Below are 26,566 nucleotides of genomic sequence, written 5' to 3' on the forward strand. Positions count from 1 at the left end.
GTCTTATGTCAGTCTCACACTGTTGACTGGGCACAGTGGATCATGCTTATAATCTCAGCACTTTGGGAGGCCAAGGCAGGAGGATAGCTTGAGCACAGGAGTTTGAGACCAGTCTGGCCAACATGGTGAAACCCCGTCTCTACTAAAGAGAACCTGTCTCTACAAAAAAATAAAAATAATAGCTGAGTGGTGTGGTGGTATGTGTCTGTAGTCCCAGCTACTCAAAAGGCTAAAGTGGGAGGATCACTTGTTTCCAGGAATTTGAGGTTGCAGTGAGGTATGACTCTAGCCTGGGCAACAGAGTAGGACCTTGTCTCAAAACCCAACCAAACCAATAGACACACTGTCTTAATTACTGTAGCTTTGTAATAAGCTGAAATCTGGAAGTGTGAGTGTTCTGAGAACTTTGTTTCTAATTTTCAAGACTGCTTTGGTTTTTTTGGTGGATCCCTTGCATTTTCATGTGAATTTTAGGGTCAGTTTGTTTGTCGCTTTAAAAAAAAAAAAAAGTCACAGATAGGATTTTGGTAGATATTGCGTTGAATTTGTAGATCACTTTAGGGATTATTGCTGTTTTACCAATATGAAATATTTTTTTCCCATAAACATGGGATATTTTTCTATTTATTTTGGTCTTTAATTTGTTTCAACAATGTTTTATAGTTTTCTATGTATAAGTCTTGAACTTCTTTTGTTAAATTTATTCCTATTTTATTCTTGTTGATGCTATTGTAAAATGGAATTATTTTCTCATTTCACTTTTGATATTCATTGCTAGTTTGTAGAAAAACTATTTGTGTGTGTGTGTGTGTCTTGGATCCTGGAATCTTGGTAAACTGATTAGTTCTAATAGTTCTTTAGTGAATTCTTTAGTATTTTCCATATACAATATCATGTTACCTGTGAATAGAGATAGTTTTGCTTTTTCCTCTTCAATCTGGATGCCTTTTATTTCTTTTTCTTGCCTAATCATCCTGATAGAATCTCTAGTACAAGTAAGTAGAAGTGGCAAGAACCGATATCTTTGTCTTATTTCCGAGCTGAGGAGTATTTTTATGCAGTCTAAATGATCTCAGCTGTCCGAAAATGTCTTCAAGTTTAAAGGCTTCTTTTGATAGATATAGAACATTAGGTTGGGAGTTTTTCTTTCAACACTTCATGATGTGGGGTATATTGTCTTCTGACTTTCCAGTGAGTCACTAGTCAGTCTGTTGTTTTTTTTCTTGTTCCTCCAGTGTAATGTCTGTTTTTCCCTCTGCTGCTTTCAGGATTTTTCTGTTCGTCTTTCATTTTCAGCAGCCTGACCTTGATGTGCCTAGATAATGACTTTTTTTTTTTTTCCTTCTGTTTGTCCCCCATTGTTGCTTACTGAGCTTGGATCTGTGGGATAAAATCTTTTGCTTTTGGAAGATTTTTGTTCATTTTCTTTTCAAGTATTTCTTCACTTTGTTTCTCTTGTCTTTTTGGAAGGGCGGTTACTAGTATGTTAGATCGTTTTATGTTGTCCCAGAGATATCTGACAAGGTTTGTTTTTGTTTGTTTGTTTCTCTGTCCTTCAGTCGAGGTGATTTCAAGTGGCTTCCTAAAATACAAAAAACTAGCCGGGCGTGATGGCGGGCGCCTGTAGTCCCAGCTACTCGGGAGGCTGAGGCAGGAGAATGGCGTGAACCCGGAAGGCGGAGCTTGCAGTGAGCTGAGATCTGGTCACTGCACTCCAGCCTGGGCGACAGAGCGAGACTCTGCCTCAAAAAAAAAAAAAAAAAAAAAAAAAAAAAAAAAAATTTCAGCTCACCTCACCTTTCAGCTGTGTCAAGGGAGGAGTGATTGGTCTTCTATCCCTGGCAGGACCTTAGGATCTAAGCATTGGTAGACTACATGTTCTCTTATTTCCAGGCCAGCCTTTCTGCAGCACGCTGTTTATTCCGCAGAAGTCCTCTGGAGTCGGTGGTAATTGGACAGCAGTGAGAACTAGTTTTCTATTTGGGATCCTCGAGATTCTGCCCATGCTCAGGCATTAAAAGTTGGTTTTTCCGTGGTTTTGCAGATCCTTTGCATATAGTTGCTTTTTTCTCTCCTTACTCTATGTTCACGCAGTGCAAATGCTGCTTAGGGTTGAAAGCAGTAGCTATCTCCGGTCACCTAGGGAAGGCTAGTCCCCTTCTGTAATTCACTTCATTTAGACTTATTTATGTCCAAATGTTTTCAGTATCTTGTAAGAAAAATAATTTACTTAGTGTTTTCTCATTGTTACGGCAAAAGTGATGATCTTTTGTGATCCTCCACATTCTAACTGGAGGTGGAAATCTTCGATTGGAGGATTTTCTTTTTTTTTTTTTTTTTTTCGTTTGAGACAGAGTCTCACTCTGTTGCCCAGGCTGAAGTGCAGTGGTGCAACCTCTGCCTCCCAAGTTCAAGCAGTTTTCCTGCCTTAGCCTCCTGAGTAGTTGGGACTAGAGGTGTGCACCACAAAGCCTGCCTTTTTTTTTTTTTTTTTTTTTTTTTTGGAGACCAAGTCTCGCTCTGTTGCCCAGGCGGGAGTGCAGTGGTGTGATCTCAGCTCACTGCAACCTCTGCCTCCTAGATTCAAGCGATTTTCCTGCCTCAGCCTCCCAAGTAGCTGGGATTACAGGTGTGCGCCACTGCACCCGGCTAATTTTTTGTATTTTTAGTAGAGATGGGGTTTTATCATGTTGGTCAGGCTGGTCTTGAACACCTAACCTCAGTTAATCCACCCGCATCAGCCTCCCAAAGTGCTAGGATTATAGGCGTGAGTCACTGCACCCAGCCTATTGTTTTAGTAGAGAATGGGTTTCACCATGTTGCCCCCAGAGTGGTCTCAAACTCCTGAGCTCAGGCAATCTGCCTGCCTCTGCCTCCCAAAGGGTTAGAATTACAGACGTGAGCCACCACACCCGGCTTCTATTGGAGGAATTTGAAGTAAGGTAAAAAATCTTAAGTAGAAATTGTGCAAGGAACAAGTAATTACACATTCATGTAGTAGTTGCTAGTGCCTATTTTAAGTTTTATAAAGTTTTACAAAGACAGTGACTTTAATTGGGTTAGCAAGTAGTGAAAAAAATAGTGCTTCATTCATTAATGATGGATTGGTGTTGAAAATGTATTTTATGGCCGGGTGCGGTGGCTCAAGCCTGTAATCCCAGCACTTTGGGAGGCCGAGACCATCCTGGCTAACCCGGTGAAACCCCGTCTCTACTAAAAAAATACAAAAAACTAGCCGGGCGAGGTGGCGGGCGCCTGTAGTCCCAGCTACTCCGGAGGCTGAGGCAGGAGAATGGCGTGAACCCGGGAGGTGGAGCTTGCAGTGAACTGAGATCTGGCCACTGCACTCCAGCCTGGGCGACAGAGCGAGACTCCATCTCAAAAAAAAAAAAAGAAAATGTATTTTATTGGACAGAGACACTAATGTAATATTTTCCATGTGATTGGATCCTATGCAGGTTTATTGTTTAAGATGAGGCTGAAATGGCTGAAGATAAATTATATTGGACTTTGAAAAACATCCCAGATATTTATACTTTTTTCTTTAGTTTCAGAAGCCTTTGAAATGCTTTTGAACAGGCAAGTAATGTAAATATAGTTCAATATTTTAGGGAGATAAATTAGGTAATAAAAGTAATGGATGTGGAAATATCTTGATTGGGGGTATTTAATTTTATTGCCTTTTCTTGTGATTTTGCCCCTCAAATCACTGCCTTGCTAGCTTTTTGATGTCTTCAAATAGATTTTAAGAAATATTCTGGGGTGGGGGGGGAAACTGTTTAGTGTAACTTTTCTAGTTCTAAGTGGAGGAGGGTCAGTCTGCTCTGAGCTATTTCACACTACTAATGGGAACGTACCTACCTAACTTTTAAAAAAGTGACTAGGCTGGGTGTGGTGGCTCATGCCTGTAATCCCAGCACTTTGGGAGGCTGAGGTGGACAGATCATGAGGTTATGAGTTCAAGACCAGCCTGGCCAACATGGTAAAACCCTATTGCTACTAAAAATACAAAAATTAGCCGGGCGTGGTGGTGCATGCCAATAATCCCAGCTACTCAGGAGGCCGAGGCAGGAGAATTGTTTGAACCTTGGAGGTGAAGGTTGCAGTGAGTTGAGATCATGCCACTGGACTCGAGTCTGGGCGACAGAGCAAGACTCCATCTCAGAGAAAAAAAAAGTGACTGATCAGAGGAAAATATTTTAGTTGCGTAAATGCTGTTTTCTTATTTTTAAAATTTTAAAATTTTTATTTATTTATTTTAGAGGAGGCGTCCTGCTCTGTTGCCCATGCTTTAGTTCAGGGTGTTATTGTAGCTCACTGCAGCCTTGAACTCCTGGGCACAAGCAGTTCTGGCACCTCAGTCTTCTGAATAGCTGTACTACAGGCATGTGCCACCATGCCTGGCTATAAATGCTATTTTCAGTCATAGACTTTGAACTATTTAAAAAAAAAATGCCCACAGTCCCTTGTTACATACATATTATTTGTTAGTGAATATATATAGTGGGTGTGTATAGCTTTTCTCAAAGCAGTTTTCATCCTGCTTTCCTCTACTGTTAACATGTTGACTTGTATGGATATTTTGGTGGGGGGAAATGAGAGGTGCAGTTTTGGAATTTCTGAAGCTGAGAATTCTAATTCCAGTCGTATTACTTTATGTGGAATCTTTTTTTTTTTTTTTTTTGAGACAGGGTCTCGCTCTGTCGCCAGGCTGGAGTGCAGTGGCGTGATCTCGGCTCACTGCAACCTCCGCTTCCCGGGTTCAAGCGATTATTCTGCCTCAGCCTCCCAGGTAGCTGGGACTACTGGCATGTGCTGCCACGCCCAGCTGGTTTTTCTAGTTTTAGTAGAGACGGGATTTCACCATGTTGGCCAGAATGGTCTCAATCTCTTAACCTTGTGATCCGCCTGCCTTGGCCTCCCAAAGTGTTGGGATTACAGGCGTGAGCCATTACACCTGTTATGTGGAATCTTAGCCCAATTTTTTATTTCTACTATTTCTTTTACTTCTCAAGATACATTGATATAGTTCTTAGACTTTTAATGGCTGATTGGGAGGGAGGGGGAAACTAGATGTTTATGTTGCTTTTTGATGAATTAATACACAATATATCTGGGTCATACGTATTTGCCTTCAACTACTCTATCTTTTATTTTGGAAGAATTAGTGGTGAAATCTTTATATTGAAAGTGAGTTTTTCAATTTTAAAGTTGAAAAATCATCTGGCAACATCAAGACTATACTAAAAACCAGTGAACTGTATATTCTAAAATAGCTGAAATATTATGTTTTATGTTATGTGAATTTAATCTCAAACACACAGGAAAATATCAGCTGGCAGTTTGATGGCCCTTTCCTGTTTGTTGCAATTCTTAGTTGTGATGGATGTGTGTTTGCTTTACAGGGTTGTTAATCATCATGTGGATTTTTAGAGTTTTTTAGTGTTTTTGAGGAATGACTCAGGAAATCTGATGTATTACTTGGATTCCTAACATCTTTTTTTTTTCCTCTTTGAGTCTTGTTTATGGATCATTTTGTACTTTTAAAATCCCTTTCTCCCCTCTCTCTCCAGTCTTATTGCCAGCAATTTTGAAGATGGCTCCCATGTAGCCTCACCATTAGACCAGAATGGAAGCTTCAATGTTGTTATTAAAGAGGAACCTCTAGATGATTACGACTATGAACTTGGTGAGTGCCCAGAAGGGGTCACTGTGAAACAGGAAGAGACAGATGAAGAGACAGATGTATACTCAAACAGTGATGATGATCCTATACTAGAGAAACAGCTAAAGAGGCACAATAAAGTTGACAACCCAGAAGCTGACCATCTATCTTCTAAATGGCTTCCAAGCAGCCCATCAGGTGTTGCTAAAGCTAAAATGTTCAAATTAGACACTGGAAAGATGCCAGTAGTCTATCTGGAGCCCTGTGCTGTCACTAGAAGCACAGTGAAGATTTCTGAACTCCCTGATAACGTGCTTTCCACATCTCGAAAGGATAAATCTTCTATGTTGGCAGAATTGGAATATTTGCCTACGTACATTGAAAATTCCAATGAGACTGCCTTCTGCTTAGGCAAGGAATCAGAAAATGGTCTTAGAAAACATTCATCAGATCTCCGAGTGGTACAAAAATACCCCTTACTGAAAGACTCTCAGTGGAAATATCCTGATATATCTGATAGCATTAACACAGAAAGAATACTTGACAGTTCAAAGGGTTCAGTTGGAGACTTACTTTCAGGAAAAGAGGACTTGGGCAGAAAGAGAACAACTATGCTTAAGATTGCAACACCCCCAAAGGTAGTGAATGCTAATCAGAATGCCTCTCCAAATGTCCCTGGAAAAAGAGGAAGGCCACGAAAATTGAAACTCTGTAAGGCAGGACGACCACCCAAAAACACAGGAAAGTCTTTAATTTCTACAAAGAATGCGCCTGTAGGCCCTGGGAGTACTTTTCCAGATGTGAAGCCTGATCTGGAAGATGTGGATGGTGTTCTCTTTGTTTCCTTTGAATCAAAGGTAAGATTGTAATTTTCAGGATTCTTTTAAAGGCTAATTAGTTGCATTTGAATTGTATACTGGCTTGTAACTAACTCAATTTAGAATCTAGTTTTGTGACATCTATTTGTGAGGGTGTATGGGTGGGTGGAATTGGGAGGGAAGTGTCTCCAAAATGTTTGGTTTAGTTAATAAGAATAACTTAAGATATTTCATTTGAATAGACTTAAAAAATTATGTCTTAGATTTCAGTTCATGATTTTTGCATAGCTGTGTTTAAAAAAAATCTTCGGGTCTTACTGGAATTATCATCATTATGGATTTTGGAAAGGCCTAAAAATACATGAAATATTTACTAACTCTTTGGTGACACTCCATTTCTTTTACCTCCTGGTTTTCTTTTCTTTTCTTTTTTTTTTTTTTTGAGACAGAGTTCTCGCTCTGTTGCCCAGGCTGGAATTCAGTGGCGCGATCTCAGCTCACTGCAATCTCTGTCTCCCGGGTTCAAGCCATTCTCGTGCCCCAGCCTCATGAGTAGCTGGGATTACAGGCGTGTGCCACCACACCCAGCTAGTTTTTGTAATTTTGGTAGAGACGGGGTTTTGCCATGTTGGCCAGCTGGTTTCGAACTTCTGACCTCCAACAATCTGCCTGCTTCAGCCTCCCCAAAGTGCTGGGATTACATGCATGAGCCACTGCTCCCGTCCCCGGTTTTCAATAGTAGTAGTAGAGTACCATTGGAGAACCAAATATTAATAGTCATCTTAACTCTGCTGTCTTACACATTGACAGTCTCTCTATTACACTCTGACTCTTCAACCAGATTATTTTTCTTTGAAATTTTTATAGAAGCCTGGTCTTTCTTTTTTTCTTTTTTCTTTTCTTTTTTTTTTTTTTGAGATGGAGTCTCGGTCTGTTGCTCAGGCTGGAGTGCAGTAGTGCAATCTCGGCTCACTGCAAGCTCCCCCTCCTGTGTTCACGCCATTCTCCTGCCTCATCCTCCCGAGTAGTGCAGGTGCTCACTACCACACTCGGCTAATTTTTTTTTGTATTTTTAGTAGAGACAGGGTTTCACTGTGTTAGCCAGGATGGTCTCAATCTCCTGCCTCGTGATCCTTTTGCCTTGGCCTCCCAAAGTGCTGGGATTGCAGGCGTGAGCCACCGTGCCTGGCCTCTTTTTTTTTTTTTTTTTTTGATACGGAGTCTTGCTCTGTCGCCAGGCTGGAGTGCAGTGGCACAATCTCAGCTCACTGCAGCCTCTCTCCCAGGTTCAAGCAGTTCCCCTGCCTCAACCTCCCAAGTAGCTGGGACTACAGGTGTGCGTCACCACACCCAGCTAATTTTTTTATTTTAGTAGGGGCAGGGTTTCACCATGTGGACAGGATGGTCTCAGTCTCCTGACCTTGTGATCCACCCGCCTCGGCCTCCCAAAATGCTGGGATTGTAGGTGTGAGCCACCCTGCCAGGCTGTCTTTCTTAATTGACTACACAGATGTTAGATATTTAATCCCTTCTGGCTGTTCTTTTCCTCCCTTGTTAGCTGAGTAAGCTATCTGAATATAGGCAATGAGAAATGAACATGCAAATTGGCATATACTTTGAGGTCAGTTAGCTCAGTATGATATCACATTCACATTTTTTTACTTTCCCCTTTCCCCCTTGTGATTATTAAAGTAATATTAATGTAGAACACTTAGAAAATATCAAAAAGTGTGAAAAAATTGCTCCTGTTCTTCCAATTTTAGTGTAACTGTAGGCATGGACATATTTTCCTTCTGGTCTTTAATTTTTTTAAATCCAGTTTTACATTTAATTTTTCAGAAGCAACATGAACTACCTTTTTTTTTTTTTTTTGGATGTATAGGAAGCTCTAGACATTCATGCAGTTGATGGGACAACAGAAGAATCTTCTAGTCTTCAGACATCAACCACAAATGACTCAGGTATTATAAAATAGTATAAAATGAGTTGTATTTGTGGTTTGGGCTCCAGTAATGAAACATGCAACATTCGTTTGTCTGTAGTGTACAGTAGCTTATTTTATTACTGTTTATTTTGGGAGTAGGTTACAGAGCAAGAATTTCCCAGTTGGAAAAGGAGTTGATAGAAGATTTGAAGTCTTTGCGGCACAAGCAGGTGATACATCCTGGTCTTCAAGAAGGTAATAGACTGGCAACTTTTTTTTTGGTTTTCTTTTTTCTTTCTTCCCTGTTTCTCCTCTTTTTCCTCTCTCCTCTTCTTTTTGTTTTTTTCCTCTTTCTTTCTATCCTTGATTTCATTTCTTTCAGCACCTCTTTCAGTTTGCATATTTTTCTCTTCTCTGTCTCCAGAATTCTTCCCTTTAGTTTAAAAACCATGTCTAGGTCTTTTTTATCCTATTATCTTATGTAAGAAAAAAATGTGTCATGGTGAAGCAAGTGATATTTTCTTTGTTCATTCTCACAACCTGGTATTCTGCCCCCGCATTTCTCATCTTAGTTTGGTTACTTTTGTTTATGTGGTTGTTTGTTTATTTGAGACGGAGTCTCACTGTGTTGCCCAGGCAGCTGGAGTGCAGTGGTGCTATCTCGGCTCACTTCAAGCTCCGCCTCCTGGGTTCACACCATTCTCCTGCCTCAGCCTCCCGAGTAGCTGGGACCATAGGCGCCCGCCACCGTGCCTGGCTAATTTTTTTGTAGTTTTAGTAGAGACAGGGTTTCACCATGTTAGCCAGGATGGTCTCCATCTCCTGACCTTGTGATCCACCCGCCTCAGTCTCCCAATTACGTGCTTGTTTTTATAATTTTGGAGGAAGGGTCTGCCTTGTCCTTTAGTAATATATTTAGGTGTATAAATAGTAGAATACTTTTCTCTCTCATGTTTTGGCTGCAAACATCTATTTTATATATTCGATGTACCAGTGGGAAGTTAATTTAAAATTTTCATTATCTTTTTTTTTTTTTTTTAAATTTAAGTTCTGGGATACATGTGCAGAATGTGCAGGTTACATAGTTGTACATGTGCTATGGTGGTTTGCTGCACCTATCAACCTGTTATCTAGGTTTTAAGCCCCACATGCATTAGGTATTTGTCCTAATGCTCTCCCTCCCCTTGCCTCCCACCCCCCGACAGGCTCTGGTGTGTGATATTCCCCTGCTTGCATCCACGTGTTCTCATTGTTCATCTCCCACTTATGAGTGAAAACATGCAGTGTTTAGTTTTCTGTTCCTATGTTAGTTTGCTGGGAATGATGGCATCCAGCTTCCTCCATGTCCCTGCAAAGGACATGAACTCATTCTTTTTTATGGCTGCAGTTTTCATTATTATCTTTATTTTATTGCAGTGCGTTATCTTGGCCTTGATTATGTTGCTTAATCTTTAAAAAAACATATCTACTATGGTTATTAACATCATGATCACTACTGATTTTCTACTATGGTTATTAACATCATGATCACTACTGATTTTCCTGTTTTGGGATGTAATGAAAAATTTTAAGCCGTGCCCCAATTTTTAGTTTCTTACAAATATCTTTGATTTTAGATACACATCTTGGAGTAGTTTTTTGATTTTTTGACTCTTAACAATTTTCAGAAGGGTGTCTAGACTATTTATACTAATTAGTAGTTCATTTACCTGAGAGTCTAAACATTACAAGTTATCAAACAAAAGATTTATATGCTGGTCATTCAGTTTCTAAATCAAATGGTAATACTTGAAGAAGTTTTGCTTTAACGGAAGGCAGCTTGTGTGACAGTGCGATCTTAAAGTGTGCGGATCCCGGTCTCAGTCAATCAATATGGGCTGATTGCTGTGGATTGTAATGGACAGTCACATCATAGCAATCTTGCAGATAACGTTTGCTGCTGTTTATTGTCAGCTTTAACGTCTACTATTTTATTTAAATAATATTCTCTTATTTCTCCCTATCTTTTTTTCTCCCCTTCGTTCATTTCTTCCTATCTTTAACTTAACCTGTCTTCTCCCTTTCCCACTTCCTTTTTTTCCGTTATTTTCTTGATAATATAAAAATATTATGACATTTATATTGTGTTCTTTTAACTTAATCCCCACATTTAAAAAACCTTAGTTCTAGAGTTAAATATATTCAGTGCTTGCAGCTGGTCCTTTTGATCTGGTTTATTTGCCTAGTATTTGCTGGTTGGCAAAGCTTTGACTGTTTTTCTTTCTTTTATAGACAACTTAGTCAAATTTGTAATCTTTTCCTTAATGGAATGGGGTGTTCAAAGGCCAATGTTTATGGAAACTGACGAGGTACCATATATAGTGAAATTAGCCTGAATTTGGGGGGTAGAGTTGGACTCTGGTGGGGTAGAGTACAGGCACTTCTTCGAAAGGGACAACTGCATCAGTGGATTCTTGTCATATGGAAAAATGGGCCCAAAATTCTCAGGTCTTCCTATAGTTCAGTAGAAGCTGGAGTGGCTATGTGATGTGTCTGAAGTGGTGGCCGCTAATAGTTTTTTGGGCACCTAACTCAAAACTTTAAAAACACAGCCAAACGAAACATATCTGTGAGCTATTATTTTTCACCTTCTTTATAGATTCTGCATTTGGTGCAAGTTTGTATTTAATCCTAAGGTTGTTAAAATTTATTCAACTACATGCTGACATAGTTTTGTTTTTTTAAAAATAATTAAATCTGTAATCTCTCTGGTACTTAATTTTCAATGTGTGAGGTGGAGTCCTGTTTTGGATTTTTTTTATTCCTCTGTTTTATTTTGGCATATTTTTCTCCCCAACCTTGACTTCCTTTAAAAAGCCATGCTTGGGCCAGGCTCGGTGGCTCGGGCCTGTAATTCCAGCACTTTGAAAGGCTAAGGCTGGTGGATCACTTGAGGTCAGGAGTTCGAGACTAGCCTGGCCACCCTGTCTCTACGAAAAATACAAAAAATTAGCTGGGTGTGGTGGTGAGTGCCTGCAATCCCAGCTACTCGGGAGGTTGAGGCAGGAGAATAGCTTGAATCCAGGAGGTGGAGGTTGTAGTGAGCTGAGATCCTGCCACCGCACTCCAGCCTGGGTGACACAGGGAGACACTGTCTAAAAAAAAAAAAAAAAGCTAGACTTAAACAGTTTCTAAAGAATAAGTTAATTTGGCCAAATATTTGTAGTAACTGGGTGATGCCAATCCCAGGGCTCTGAAGATAATTAAAGTATTCTAGGTCCATCTCTAAAATTTGATTCTTGAAATAATTAGTTAAATTTCAACTTAATGTCATATTTCTTTGCCCTGCTATTAACTGTAATTTCATTATTTAGAAAATAGCACTTGGCCGGGCGCGGTGGCTCAAGCCTGTAATCCCAGCACTTTGGGAGGCCGAGACGGGCGGATCACGAGGTCAGGAGATCGAGACCATCCTGGCTAACACAGTGAAACCCCGTCTCTACTAAAAACACAAAAAACTAGCCGGGCGAGGTGGCGGGCGCCTGTAGTCCCCGCTACTCGGGAGGCTGAGGCAGGAGAATGGCGTAAACCCGGGAGGCGGAGCTTGCAGTGAGCTGAGATCCGGCCACTGCACTCCAGCCCGGGCGACAGAGCAAGACTCCGTCTCAAAAAAAAAAAAAAAAAAAAAAAAAAAAGAAAATAGCACTTAAACTTCTTTTGAGCTGAAAACCCTTGAAAAACTAGAAAATCTTTTTGAGTTTGCTTTAAAATTGGGAAAGCAGTGTTGATTAAGCCTGGGAAAATGTTTTTATTGTTGTTGGTAGTTTTACTTAAAAATAAAATAAGGTTCTTAATTTTTCTTTCCATGGTACTATATTTTTGTTTGCTATACTAAATTTACTATATCTACGTTGGTCTGCTTTTTAAGTCTGTTAGCTTATCTGAAATTATCATCTGTCTTTGCATTTTAAAAGTGTGTTCAAAGCATTTCTCCTTCATTGCTACCAAGTCAATTATTGTCAGTTTTTAGAACTTTATATTTTAGAAGAGTTTTAGATTTATAGAAAAATTAAGAACACAGTGCAGAGAATTCCGGTTTTTTTTCTTTTTACTCATTCCTAATTCTCTCAGTATCCAGAATTTCTCCTATTAATATCTAACATTAGATTGGTACATTTGTTACAGTTAGTGAACCAGTACGGATATATTATTATTTAAAGTTCCTACTTTATTGAGATTTCTTTAGTTTTTACCCAATGTCCTTTTTTTTTTTGCATCTAAGATCCCATTCAGGATACCACAGTACTTTTAGTAGTGATGCCTCCTTAGGATCTTCCTGGTTGTGACAGTTTCTCAGATTTTGTGTTTAATGAAATTGACAGTTTTGAAGAGTCAGGTATTTTTATAGATGTCCCTCAGTTGAGACTTATCCTGTCATATCAAGAGTACATACATTAAGCATAATTTATCACTATTGATGTTACCTTGATCACCTGGCTGAGATATTGTCAGTTTATTCACTGTGAAGTTACTCCCGACTCCCTGCCTTCCGTTTCTCTCCATACTGTACTCTTTGGAAGGAAGTCATTGTGCTTAGCTCACACTTAATGTGCAAGAAGTTACATTGTACCTCCTTGAGTGTAGCCTATCTATGTAAGTTATTTGGAGTTATTTTTCACCAGAGATTTATCTAGTCTTCTTTTTAAAAAATTCACTTAGGTGAATCTCCAGCTCTACTAAAAATACAAAATTAGCTGGGTTTGGTGGCATGTGCCTGTAATCTCAGTTACTTGGGAGGCTGAGACAGGAGAATTGCTTGAAACTGGGAGACGGAGGTTGCAGAGATTCTGCCACTGTACTCCAGCCTGGGCAACAGAGCGAGACTCTGTCTCAAAAAAAAAAAAAAAAAAATTCACTCATCAGTATGGACTATTGTCAGTTTTAATGTTTTGTTTTGATGTTTATTGTTTGTTTTAGAGACAGGGTCTCGCTTTGTCACCCAACCTAGGCTGTAGTGCAGTGGCATGAACATGGCTCACTGCAGCCTCGACCTCCTGAGCCCCAGTGATCCCATGTCAACCTCCCAAGTAGCCGGGACTACAAGCACATGCCACCACACCTGGCTAATTTTTTTTTGTATTTTTTTTTCTGTAGAGATGGGGTTTTGCCATGTTGCCCAGGCTGGTCTCGAACTTTTGAGCTCAGGAGATTTGCCCACCTTGGCCTCCTGAAGTGCTGGGATTATAGGCATGAGCCATATGTCTGGCTGATTTTAATGTTAATTTCATTTATGAGTAATAACAATATTTTAATAACTCTCTCCCTCTTCCTTTTTTAGTTATTTAATAAAAATGCTTTATTTTTCCTTAAAAAATTCTTTTTTTTTTTTTTTAGAGATGGTGTCTCCCAGTTTTGCCCCGTCTTGTCTCAAACTCCTGGCTTCAGCCCATCCTCCAAGTAGCTGGAATTACAAGTGTGAGCCATGGTGCCTGCAGTAAAAAAAAAAAAATTCTGAATGTTGTATTAAATTAGTGTTTAGTGGCCAGGCGCGGTGGCTCACAACTGTAATCCCAGCACCTTGGGAGGCAGAGGCGGGCGGATCACAAGGTCAGGAGATCGAGACCATCTTGGCTAACACAGTGAAACCCTGTCTCTACTAAAAATAAAAAAAATTATTTTTTTTTTTATGCGTGGTGGCATGTGCCTGTAGTCCCAGCTGCTGGGGAAACTGAGGCAGGAGACTGGCGTGAACCCGGGAGGTGGAGTTTGCAGCGATCCGAGATCGCGCTACTGCACTCCAGCCTGGGCAACAGCGCGAGACTCCGTCTCAAAAAAAAAAAACAAAAATAAAAATAAATTAGTGATTAGATAGAGTTTTCCTTGTAATATATCCTTTTCTAGTCTATGTTTACTGCTTATATAGGTGTTTATAGAACTATAAACATCTTGAGTGTACTTTTGTATTTCAGTGGGTTTAGGTAGCAGTAGGCATTTTTGGCCATATCTTATCGTAGGTGAATCTGTCTTTGCTTGAATCTAAAAGTTATCTCTTTTCAGCTTTATCTTTATGAGTCTTTTTTGTAATGACATTATAACAAATTTTTAAGAAGTAGCTTCTGATATGGTGAAATGAAGGAAAACTGTTTAGAAGTGTAGTTTAAACTGACATATGTAGACAGGATTTTAGGTTCTAAGTAGGCTCTGGTTGAATAAAAATATAAAAAGATAGTAGGGCTTTCACAGTATGCTTTCTATGAATTATTCAGCTATATTATTTTCTGCAAGCTAAAGTTTTTATGCCCATTTCATATGAAATCAACGAGTCTAGGTCTCAGGTGTCTTACTTGGGGAAGGATTTTCTTACATGACCTCAGGTGATCCACCCACCTCAACCTCCCAAAGTGCTGGGATTACAGGTGTGAGCCACCATTCCCAGCCTCAGATTTCTTTTTGTTTACCTCTCTTAGGGACTTATTTACCCTATGCTAACTACTAAAAATCAATTGGGAAAACAACACTAAAGCTTCTTGAGGTCTTTTTGTTTGTTTGTTTCAACACAGGATTTTGCTTTTTTGCTCAGGTTGGAGTGCAGTGGCATGATCATGGCTCTCAGTACCCTCAACCTCCTGGGCTCAAGCAGTCCTCCCACCTCAGTTTTCTGAGTAGCTGGGATCACAGGCATGTGCCATTACACCCAGCTAATTTTTAAATTATTTTGTAGAAATGGGGTCTCACCCTGTTGCCCAGACTAGTCTTGAACTTCTGGGCTCAAGCAATCCTTCTGCTTTGGTCCCCCAAAGTACAGGGATTACAGATGTGAGCAGACACACCAGGCCTGAAAAATGTGTTTTATCTTTCTGAGACCATCTGCTTTACAGAGAAAGTACAGTAGATTCTCAAAGCATATGACTGAGTGTGGTGGATTGGTGTTCATTTTACTGTTGAGAAAATGTAGTAGAGACAAGATTAAAAACCATTGTTTTGACTCATTATCCTATATTTCCCATAGTTGATTGAGAACATGGGGAAAGAATGTTGTTTTATTTGATTGATGTTTTAATCATACTGTGTAATTAAATACCATAAATATGTAATACAGGCAGGGTGCGGTGGCTGACACCTGTAATCCCAAACTTTGGGAGGCTGAGGCGTGCAGATCATGAGGTCAGGAGTTCGAGACCAGCCTGACCAACGTGGTGAAACCCCATCTCTACTAAAAATACAAAAATTAGCTGGGCCCGGTGGCGTACGCCTGTAATCCCAGCTACTCAGGAGGCTGAGGCAGGAGAATCGCTTGAACCTGGGAAGCGGAGGTTGCAGTGAGCCAAGATGGCACCATTGCACTCCAGTCTGGGCAACAGCGAGACTCCGTCTCAAAAAGAAAAAAAAAAAAAAGTAATACAATAAAGATATGTTAGAGAATTGGAATTGCAAACTAAAACAAAATAGCTGTCTTTTTTTTTTTAAAGAGATGTGGTCTTCTCACCTCAACTTTCCAAGTAGTTGGGACTACAGGTGCACGCCACAGTGCCTGGCTTGCCATCTTTTGTTCAGATAGATTTTATGTATAGGGTACATGGGGTTCATAACCCACCTAATGTCTTTAACTGTTAGAGAAACAGCACTATGTGAGCTTTTTAATGGAAACTTATACCTGTGACTTTTAATGGCTTTACTGTGATACTTAACACTTAGCTTTTTTTTTTTTTTAAAGATAGAGTCTTACTCTGTCTCCCAGGCTGGAGTACAGTGGCATGATCTCGCTCGGTTCACTTGAACCTCCCAGGTTCAAGTGATTCTCTTGCCTCAGCCTCCTTAGTAGCTACAGGCACACACCACCACACCTGGCCAGTTTTTGTACTTTTAGTAGAGGTGGGGTTTCACCATGTTGGACAGGCTGGTCTCAAACTCCTGACCTCAAGTGATCCGTCTCCCTTGGCCTCCCAAAGCGCTGGGATTACAAGTGTGAGCCACCAGGCCTGGCCAATAATTAACGCTTCACTTTGAACTTCTTTTGCCTTCAGTTTATTAAAAGTTAAGTTGAATACCTTCCCAAAAGATTGCCTTTTAACCTATAAATAAGGAAGTCATAATGTTTTTAGGCTTGATTAACCATAAATGTCATTAATAAGAACTAGAGAACCAGTAGCCATAATCAGGCCAGCAGCTTAGTCTATGGTAAGTTCATAATAGAGGCCTTAGATAATCTCTGGACCACAAAGAGTTTTTTTTTTTTTTTTTTTTTTTTGAGACGGAGTCTCGCTCTGTCGCCCAGGCTGGAGCGCAGTGGCCGGGTCTCAGCTCACTGCAAGCTCCGCCTCCCGGGTTCACGCCATTCTCCTGCCTCAGCCTCCCAAGTAGCTGGAACTACAGGCGCCCACCACCTCGCCCGGCTAGTTTTTTGTATTTTTTAGTAGAGACGGGGTTTCACCATGTTAGCCAGGATGGTCTCGATCTCTTGACCTCGTGATCCGCCCGTCTCGGCCTCCCAAAGTGCTGGGATTACAGGCTTGAACCACCGCGCCCGGCCTGGACCACAAAGAGTTAAAGCACAAACGATCTGAATTTTGCCATTTTTAAATTAGTTACCTTGCTTAATAGATTATCACAAACTTAGCAACTTAAAACCATATGTTTACTGTATCACAGTTTCTATGTGTCAGCAGTCTGGGCATAGCTTGGTTGGGTTCTCTGCTTAGGTTCTTACAAGGCTACAGTCAAAATATTGGCCAGGCCTGGTTTCTCAGAGACTTGGTTGGAGAGGGATCTGCTTCCAGTTTCCCTCAGCTCATCGGCAAAATTTATTTCATTGCAGCTCCAGCAAGATGGATAACTTGTGTTATCACATGCACATTATCATGCATGGCCCATCTCCCTTACCACATTTTATTGATTAGAAACAAATTAAGGCCCTGCCTACCACACTCAGCAGAGTGAGGGGGATTATACAAATGTGTGATACCAGATGACATGGATCATGGGGCCACCTTAAAGTGAATCTGCTACAGTTTGTTTCATTGTTTTTGTTCTTTACTATCTCCTTTCTCTCTTGACCTTACCCCCCACCATCTCTCAGGCACAAGTTAAAAAAAAGAAGGGAGATAATATGATTTGTGATTGATCTATGGAAATAAGATTTCCTTTTTTCTTGTAGTGGGCTTAAAATTGAATTCAGTGGATCCAACAATGAGCATTGATCTTAAATACTTGGGAGTACAGTTACCTTTGGCTCCAGCTACTAGTTTTCCTTTTTGGAACCTTTCAGGAACCAACCCTGCCTCTCCTGGTGAGTATGTAACATTGGTAAAGTCATACACTATTTTTCTTGAAGTTTACATTATTTGTAATGTAAGTAAAAAGCTACCTTTATTGGTGACATTTAACATTAGTCTAAGATAGGTCTTTTGTCTGTTGTTATAGTTTCAGTAAGTGATTTATACACTTACCAAATTAAAGTTTTATTAATTAATTAGGTCCATAATATTGGCCTGCTAGAATTTTGGTCATCTGTTTGACTTTTTCTTTTATAGATGCGGGATTTCCCTTTGTTTCTAGGACAGGGAAAACCAATGATTTCACTAAGATCAAGGGATGGAGGGGAAAATTTCATAGTGCTTCTGCATCTAGGAATGAAGGTAATTAGTTTTTAAAAATTTTGTAAATGTTCTGAAACATGTAGCCAAAAACCTTTTGTTAAAAGTAAGTCTTGGTTGTTTTTCTTCATTCCTTCTCGCCATGGTTTTTTTCTTTTTTTTTTTTTTTTGAGACTGAGTTTTACTCTTGTTGCCCAGGCTGGAGTGCAATGGTGCGATCTTGGCTCACTGCAACCTCCACCTCCCAGGTTCAAGAGATTCTCTTGCCTCAGCCTCCCAAGCAGCTGGGACTACAGGCATGTGCCACCACGGCTGGCTAATTTTTTGTATTTTTAGTAGATACAGGGCTTTACCATGTTGGCCGGGCTGGTCTGGAACTCCTGACCTCAGGTGATCCATCTGCCTCAGCCTCCCAAAGTGCTGGGATTACAGGCGTGAGCTGCTGCTCCCAGCCTTCCATGGTTTAAAATGAACTGAAAATACTTGTCTTGCTGTTTTCTGTCTGCTACCCATTTTCCTGTAGTCACAGCCCTGAGGTTCAGTCAGGCTTAAATAATTGCTGCAGCCTTTTAAACAGCATTTCTGGTATTTCTGTTTCTGCAGTTACAAAAAACATTCTCAAGCATTAGTTTAGAACTGTATACCTCACAGTTGTATAGTGATTTCCTATAGTCTTATACTTCAGACTAAATTTCTAATCCAGGCATTTTGACTGTATCCCTCTTGGTCCCCATTCTTAGTGCTTTTCCTTGTCCACTGCATTCGTTTGCAGTTTAACCAGATAAATATGCCAGTTTTTCAAAATACTTTTTCTTTTCTTTGAATCTTTTCACTGTGTTTATAACAGTGTAATTCATGTCTCTGTACTTAATTTTTTTGTTTCTTAAAAACTAAATTTTATGGTTGGGCATGGTGGCTCATGCCTGTAATCTCCCAGCACTTTGGGAGGCTGAAGCTAGCGCATTGCTTGAGCTCAGGAATTTGAGACCAGCCTGGGCAACATGGTGAAAACCCCTCTCTACAAAAAATGCAGAAACAGCCAGATGTGGTGGCACATTCCTGTAGTCCCAGCTGCTCGCAGGGCTGAGGTGGGAGGATCACTTGAGCCCGGGGAGGTTGAGACTGCACTGAGCCGCGATCACACCACTGCACTCCAGCCTGGGTGATAGAACAAGACCCTGTCTCAAACAAACAAAAACCCAACTAAATTTTATACCCCTTTTTTTGTGGTCTTCCTTCTTCTCTAATGTTTTGTATCACACTACAGGCATTCCAGTCTCTCTCCCTTGCTTTTTAAGGATGGGGTCTTGATCCATCGCCCAGGTTGGAGTGCAGTGGTCCAGTCTCAGCTCACTGCAGCCTTGACCTCCTGGGCTCAGGTGATTCTCCCTGCTCAGCCTTCAGAATAGCTGTGACCACAGGTGTGCGCCCCCATGCCTGGCTAAGTTTTTGTAGAGCTGGGGTTTGCCATGTTGCCCAGCCTGGTCTTAAACTCCTGAGCTCAAGAAATCCACCTGCCTTGGCCTCACTAAGTGCCGGGATTATAGGCATGAGCCCCTGTGCCCAACCTCACTATTACAAATAATCTTTTGGCATTCTGTTGAGGCCTGCTTTGGTTTTTTTTTCCCCCCCCGTTATGTGTTTTTTTTTTTTTTTTTTTTTTTTGGAGATGGAGTTTCACTTTTGTGCCCAGGTTGGAGTGCAATAGTGTGATCTCGGTTCACCACAACCTCCGCCTCCCGGATTCAAGTGATTCTCCTGCCTTAGCCTCCCGAGTATCTGGGATTACAGGCATGTGCCACCACGCTCAACTAATTTTGTATTTTAGTAGATAATGGGTTTTCTCCATGTTGGTCAGGCTGGTCTCGAACTCCCGACCTCAGGTGATCTGCCTGCCTCGTCCTCCCAAAGTGCTGGGATTGCAGGAGTAAGCCACGGCACACAGACTCCCTGTTATGTTTTTACTTATCTTTGGTCTCTTTAATCAGGTCAAAGATTGTCAAAGATTGATGATTTTTAGGTTAAATACATTGTTAGCACTTTGTAAAAAGTAGTGCCTCAATAAATAATATAATGTGGTAATTTTAGGGTAAGACATAATTGTAGATAATGGATTTTAATTTTTTGTTTGTTTGTTTGAGACAGAGTCTTGCTCTGTTGCCCAGGCTGGAGTGCAGTGGTGCGATCTCGGCTCACTGCAAACTCTGCCTCCTGGGTTCATATCATTTTTCTGCCTCAGCCTCCTGAGTAGCTGTCACTACAGGCACCAGCCACCATGCCCAGCTAATTTTTTTGTATTTTTAGTGAGACGGGGTTTCACCGTGTTAGCCAGGATGGTCTCCATCTCCTGACCTCGTGATCCGCCTGCCTTGGCCTCCCAAAGTGCTGGGATTACAGGCGTGAGCCACCGTGCCCGGCAAGGATTTTAATGTTTTTAGTGCCCAAGACTAGAGAATAGATTTTAATGTCAGTAGTATCTGAGACTCATTCTCTTCACTTGGTTTTATTTATCTTTTCTTTCTGAGGAGGGATGGTTTATTTATTAATGTTTTTATTTTTAAAAATTTTAAAAAATTTTTTAGAGACAGGGTCCTCGCTATGTTGCTTAGGCTAGTCTTGAACTCTCGGCCTCTAGTGATCCTTTTGCTTCTTCTTGCCAAAGTGCTGGGATTATAGGTGTGAGTCACTGTGCCCGCTAAGGGATAGTTTAGAGGATTCAGTATTTTGTAGCTCAATATTCTTGACCTTTTTAGTGTTTTTGTGGAGATTCATAAATCTGCCCTAGATTTCTTTAAGCATTTTGTGTTTTCTTATTTCTAGGTGGAAATTCAGAAAGTTCACTGAAAAATCGTTCTGCTTTCTGTAGTGATAAGCTAGATGAATACTTGGAAAATGAAGGCAAGCTGATGGAAACAAGCATGGGTTTCTCTTCTAATGCTCCCACATCTCCTGTGGTGTACCAGCTTCCCACTAAGAGTACCAGCTATGTACGAACACTTGATAGTGTACTAAAGAAGCAATCTACTATTTCCCCTTCTACCTCTTACTCTTTGAAACCTCATTCTGTACCCCCTGCCTCTCGAAAGGCAAAGTCTCAAAACAGACAGGCAACTTTCAGTGGCCGAACTAAATCATCTTACAAGTCCATTTTACCATACCCTGTTTCACCAAAGCAGAAATACTCTCATATGATTCTGGGAGATAAGGTTACCAAGAATTCTTCAGGCATCATCTCAGAAAATCAGGCGAATAACTTTGTTGTGCCAACTTTAGATGAAAATGTGTTTCCAAAGCAGATTAGTTTGCGGCAGGCACAGCAGCAGCAGCAGCAGCAGCAGCAGCAACAGGGAAGTCGTCCTCCAGGCTTGTCTAAATCTCAGGTGAAGCTAATGGACCTGGAAGACTGTGCACTTTGGGAAGGAAAACCGAGGACATATATCACAGAAGAGCGAGCAGATGTATCCTTAACAACTCTACTTACAGCTCAAGTAAGTAGCTGCTGTTTTCTGGAGGTATATTAGTGCTTGGCTAGAAAGAGTGAGGTTAGTGAGGGGAAATGGGAACGGTAGTTTTTGGCAGGATGATCAGCTAGTTTTTAGCATTTAGAACCTTCATGGGAACTAAGGCTACGTCTTCCCTGTTTGTTCTTTACCAACTGGACCCTCAGGTGTAGATTCCTCCTGCCAGCAGAGGGAGACAGTACAATTGTACTTTTGAATAACCTCTCTGCTGTCTAAAGACTGACCATTCTGAAAATCTCTCAATTTCATTTTCCAACATATGGGCAAGTACATTTGCTGATCTTGTTAAAACAACTTTGAAGATCGTGCTTTTTTTTTTTTTTTTTTTTTTTTTTTTTTGAGATGGAGTCTTGCTCTACTGCCCAGGCTGGAGTGAAGTAGCAGGATCTCAGCTCACTGCAACCTCTGCCTCCTGGGTTCAAATAATTCTCCTGCCTCAGCCTCCTGAGTAGCTGGTACTATAGACACATGCCACTGCACCTGGCTAATTTTTGTGTTTTTAGTAGAGACGGGTTTTTGCCATGTTAGCTAGACTGGTCTGGAGCTCCTGAACTTAGGTGATCCACCTGTCCCGCCTCCCAAAGTGCTGGGATTACAGACATGAGTCACCACGCCTGGACTTTTAAAAGATACTAAATCTCAGGAAATTAAAAATTTAAAACCTATGGAGAAAAACCTTTATCTTTTGTGAAATTTTGTATTAACACTTTTTCACTTATTTATTTTTATTTTTATATTTTAAGAGTTTTATGGCAAGGGATGCAGGAAGGAATTTTTGATCTATTGATGATATACCTATCTTAGCAGCCTCTGATGCACGTGTACCCAGGCTGGAGTTCAGTGGCATGATCACAGCTTACTGCGATCCTCCCACCTCAGCCTCCTGAGTAGCTGGGGCATATAGATGTGCACTACCATGCCTGGCTAATTTTTTTATTATATTAAAAATACAAATCGAGTTTTGCCACGTTATCCAGGCTGGTCTCAAACTCCTGGGCTCAAGCTATCCGCCCTTCCTCGGTCTCCCAAAGTGCTAGGATTACAAGTGTGAGTTACTGTGCCTGGCCTTTCCATTAATTTTTTTACTTTCCATTTTGTAATTCTGTGACTGAATTCTGGAACTAAAGATCATCAGATGTTGGAACTAAATGCAGATTGTTTTATTTGTTATTAATCCTTCATAAAGACTTTTATTTATATATTGTCCTATTCTTTTTTTATTAATTACCTTAGAATAGGGACCAGCAAACTTTTTCTGGTAAAGGGCCAAATAGTAGATATTTAAGGCTTTGCAGACCATACACTCTCTAGCAGTTACCGAACTCTGCTGTTGTAGTTCTTCAGACGGTATGTGTATGAATTAGCCTGGCTGCGTTCCAGTGAAACTTTATGACACAGGCTGGATTTGGCCCATGGGTCTCACCCTTTGTTAATCTTTGCCTTAGAACATTGTGTATAATTTATATTGAAAATAAATCCATCCTTGATTGTTTTGCTGATAATTGTCTGTACTAAACATTAGAATGGCAGATTGTTTAGAGCCCTGGTTATATTCATGTTCTGTCCTTTGAATCTGCATTAATCCTGTGCTGTTAGTACTTAAAGTCAGAGAGTAATGTAGTCCAGTATATGACCATAAATTGTTGGGGGTGTGGGAGGATGGTTTAGTGGAATTACAATTTTCTGCTTTGACTTTAGGCATCCCTCAAAACTAAACCTATCCACACAATTATAAGGAAACGAGCCCCTCCCTGCAACAATGACTTCTGTCGACTGGGTTGTGTATGTTCCAGTCTAGCTTTGGAGAAGCGCCAACCTGCTCACTGCCGCCGACCAGACTGCATGTTTGGTTGTACTTGTTTGAAAAGAAAAGTTGTACTTGTTAAAGGAGGATCCAAAACTAAGCATTTTCAGAGGAAGGCTGCTCATCATCGAGATCCAGTATTTTATGATACTCTGGGAGAGGAGGCAAGGGAAGAAGAAGAAGGAATCAGGGAGGAGGAGGAACAGTTGAAAGAGAAAAAGAAGAGAAAGAAGCTAGAATACAGTGAGTATTCATTGAGAGTTAAAACTCTGACATATCAGTTTTTGGAAAAGTATGGTTATTTTAGAATAATACAATCTACCTTAATCCTGATCAATTATCCAATAAGAGTTTTGAGACTTCTTATTATCCTTACATGCTCTTTCTGACTGGCTGTCTAGATGCACACATACACACACACCTTTTTTAGGTTGTTCTCTGAAAATTGCTTTTTTGTGCTAAATTTAAATCATACTGTTACTTGGTTTTCTAAAATGCCCTTGACCTTTGAGTTTCTTCCATTTTCTGGATTGTGTGCATGTGCACGCACACACAGACACACGTATGTTCCTTGGAAAGACTACAGATGATCCATATAATGCATCATGTTTTCTAAAAGGAGAAGTTTGCAAAAAGACCCGCTGGTCATGGTTGAAGATTTGGGGACAAAGTAGGGGTGTGGTAAAGCTGAACGTCATGTACTGTGTTGAAAATTGGAGCTTTTTTTGGTAGGAAAGGATAAAATATGATGTAGATGTAGACCCAAGTTATATATTATTTCATTATTGATTTTTTTCGTTTCTGTTACATCTTTGTATTTTGTTCAAATGTATTGAAATGATTTCACCATATAATTGAAACAGGTTTCTTAGTTTGTCAGGGGATTGATACTCCTTTTTTGGCAATTTATATTTATATTTCCTGTTGCTCTGTACTCATTTCAATCAGAGATGATGATTAATATTTCAGTGTATGTTCCATCATAAGGTCATGTTCTGCTTTCCACGTCAGCAATTGTAGATCTAATTTATAATGTTAGTTTTAATGGCTTCATGTTGTTATAATCCCTTTGGTTGGATAGTTAGCCTTTTTGGGTTTTCTTTATTATAAACTGTATGGTGATGAACATCCATGTTCAGGATAGGCTATTAAAAGTGGAATTATTGTGACAGTGCATACATGTTAAACATTTGTAGATGTCATTAGAGTTGTACCAACTTTAGACGTATGCTAGTAGTCGGATACTAGCTGGTGCCAGTTTTCTGTTCTTTTTTTTTTTTTTTTTTTTTGAGACGGAGTCTTGCTCTGTTGCCCAGGCTGGAGTGCAGTGGCATGATCTCAGGTCACTGCATCCTCTGCCTCCTGGATTCAAGTGATTCTCCTGCGCCAGCCTCCTGAGTAGCTGCGATTATAGGTGCCCAGCTAATTTTTTTGTATTTTAGTAGAGACGGGGTTTCACCATGTTACCTAGGCTGGTCTATGAACTCCTGAGCAGTCTTCCTGTCTCAGCTTCCCAAAGTGCTAGGATTATAGGCATGAGCCACTGTACCCAGGTAGTTTTCTATTCTAACACTGAATATTTTAAAACTTTTAAGTCATATGGATAGGCAGAAATTGGTATTGTTTTAGATTTGTATTTCTTCTGTGATAGGTTTATTGACCATTTATCATAAACTTTTTTTCTATAAATTGCATTTTTGAATTCTTTGCTAACTTTTTTTGGAGTATGTTTTTTTCCTTTAGTTTGCAGAAGCTTTGTTTTTTCTAGGTTGTAATTTTGTAATTTACATTTTCATTTTGTTCAAGTTTCCCTCCCTCACTGCCCACCACCGCCAGTGAAAAAACAGTGATAGTTAAACTTGGCAGTCTTTTTATGGTTTCTGTCTTTTTTTTTTTTTTTTGAGACAGAGTCTCTCTGGAGTGCAGTGGCGTGATCTCGGCTCACTGCAACCTCCGCTCTCCTGGTTTCAAGCAATTCTTCTGCCTCAGTCTCCCAAGTAGCTGGGACTACAGGCGTGCACCACCACACCTTACTAATTTTTGTATTTTTCGTAGAGATGTGGTTTCACTATATTGGCCAGGCTGGTCTTGAACTCCTGACTTTATGATCCGCCCACATCGGCCTCCCAAAGTGCTTGGTTTCTGTCTTTGAGGTCTTGCGTAGAAAGTCTTTCTCTACCTTGAGATTATAAAAATATTTAATTATATTTCTTCTAGTACTTTTTTGGACTAAAAAAATAAGTTGTTAATATGTCTGAATTTATTTTATGTGAGATTTGTAGTAGGGAATCACATTTCCCCCAAATGCCTAGCCAGTTGTACCATCACTTATTGAGAAATATACTTTTCCTACTGAATTAAAATGTCACCTATAATAAAATAAATTAAAATATATTAATGCCTGGATCTCTTTCTGGCCTCTCCTGTTTTGTGACCAGTGCCAGGCTATTCTTATTTCTATTTTAGCATTTAAGTGAGATATAGTGTATTTATATACCTAAGTGATCTTTGTGTAAATAAGAATTCAAAGGTTTAAAATGCAGCATAGTGTAGATTTATTAGTTTAGTTCTATCCATATCTCCTTACTGAGTTTACTCCCTTCTTATGCTTATGACAACGCATTTCCATTTCAAAGCAACAAAAATAAGATACAGAAGCCCACATAAGCAGGAATACTGCTTACCTGTTAGGCTTTACTGCTTTTTGATTATTGTCTTCATCCTTTGTCCTATCCTTGACTATCATTAAACACCGATAGCCAATTATCAAAGTATTTTTTGGTTTTCTTACTGTTACAGTTCATTATAAAAAGCAAAGCTTGCTATTCCCTATCTAGGAGCCATCAGTTTTCTTGTGCTGTTAGGGAAGGATGAAAAAGGAGGGGTGATATTTTTGTTAACAACTGATATGTAAAGGGAGTAGAAATAGGAAAGAGTTCTTACAGGTAAACATGTTGCCGATACCAAAAATGGACAAAGAAAAAAATATAAAAGCTGAAAAAGTTGAAATCCTTTAGTATGTTTTTCAAAAAGATAGGTGGAAACTGAGGGGAAAAAAAGTAAGTTGTGAAATTGAGGTATAAGCATTTTATTTAGAATGATTGAGTGTAACGACTAAAAATAAACATAAATGGTTAAAAGTAGTCACTTGTGGTCACTGCAACACTGGTTTTGATGGAAGACTTGTTTATTTTTATATTCTTTAGCACAGTTTTAATTTTTTTGTGTGTTTTTGTTATGTAGTTAATATATAAATAAAATC

The 26,566-nt window shown here is 39.9% G+C and overlaps 1 protein-coding gene across 20 annotated transcripts in view; it reads left to right on the top strand.

The window, feature by feature from the left end:
- The window catches only part of MGA (MAX dimerization protein MGA), a 166,841-nt gene that overhangs the window by 93,424 nt on the left and 46,851 nt on the right, over positions 1-26,566 (top strand). For all 20 annotated transcript variants that reach the window (XM_008016971.3, XM_038009855.2, XM_008016969.3 and 17 more), the window contains 7 exons: positions 5,574-6,522; positions 8,366-8,444; positions 8,567-8,662; positions 17,541-17,672; positions 17,917-18,021; positions 20,800-21,467; positions 23,199-23,547. In XM_008016971.3, the coding sequence (XP_008015162.3) occupies positions 5,574-6,522; positions 8,366-8,444; positions 8,567-8,662; positions 17,541-17,672; positions 17,917-18,021; positions 20,800-21,467; positions 23,199-23,547 (2,378 nt within the window). The remainder of the gene's footprint in view (positions 1-5,573; positions 6,523-8,365; positions 8,445-8,566; positions 8,663-17,540; positions 17,673-17,916; positions 18,022-20,799; positions 21,468-23,198; positions 23,548-26,566) is intronic.

This window comes from Chlorocebus sabaeus, chromosome 26, assembly GCF_047675955.1.
Source record: "Chlorocebus sabaeus isolate Y175 chromosome 26, mChlSab1.0.hap1, whole genome shotgun sequence".
Lineage (NCBI taxonomy): Eukaryota > Metazoa > Chordata > Mammalia > Primates > Cercopithecidae > Chlorocebus > Chlorocebus sabaeus.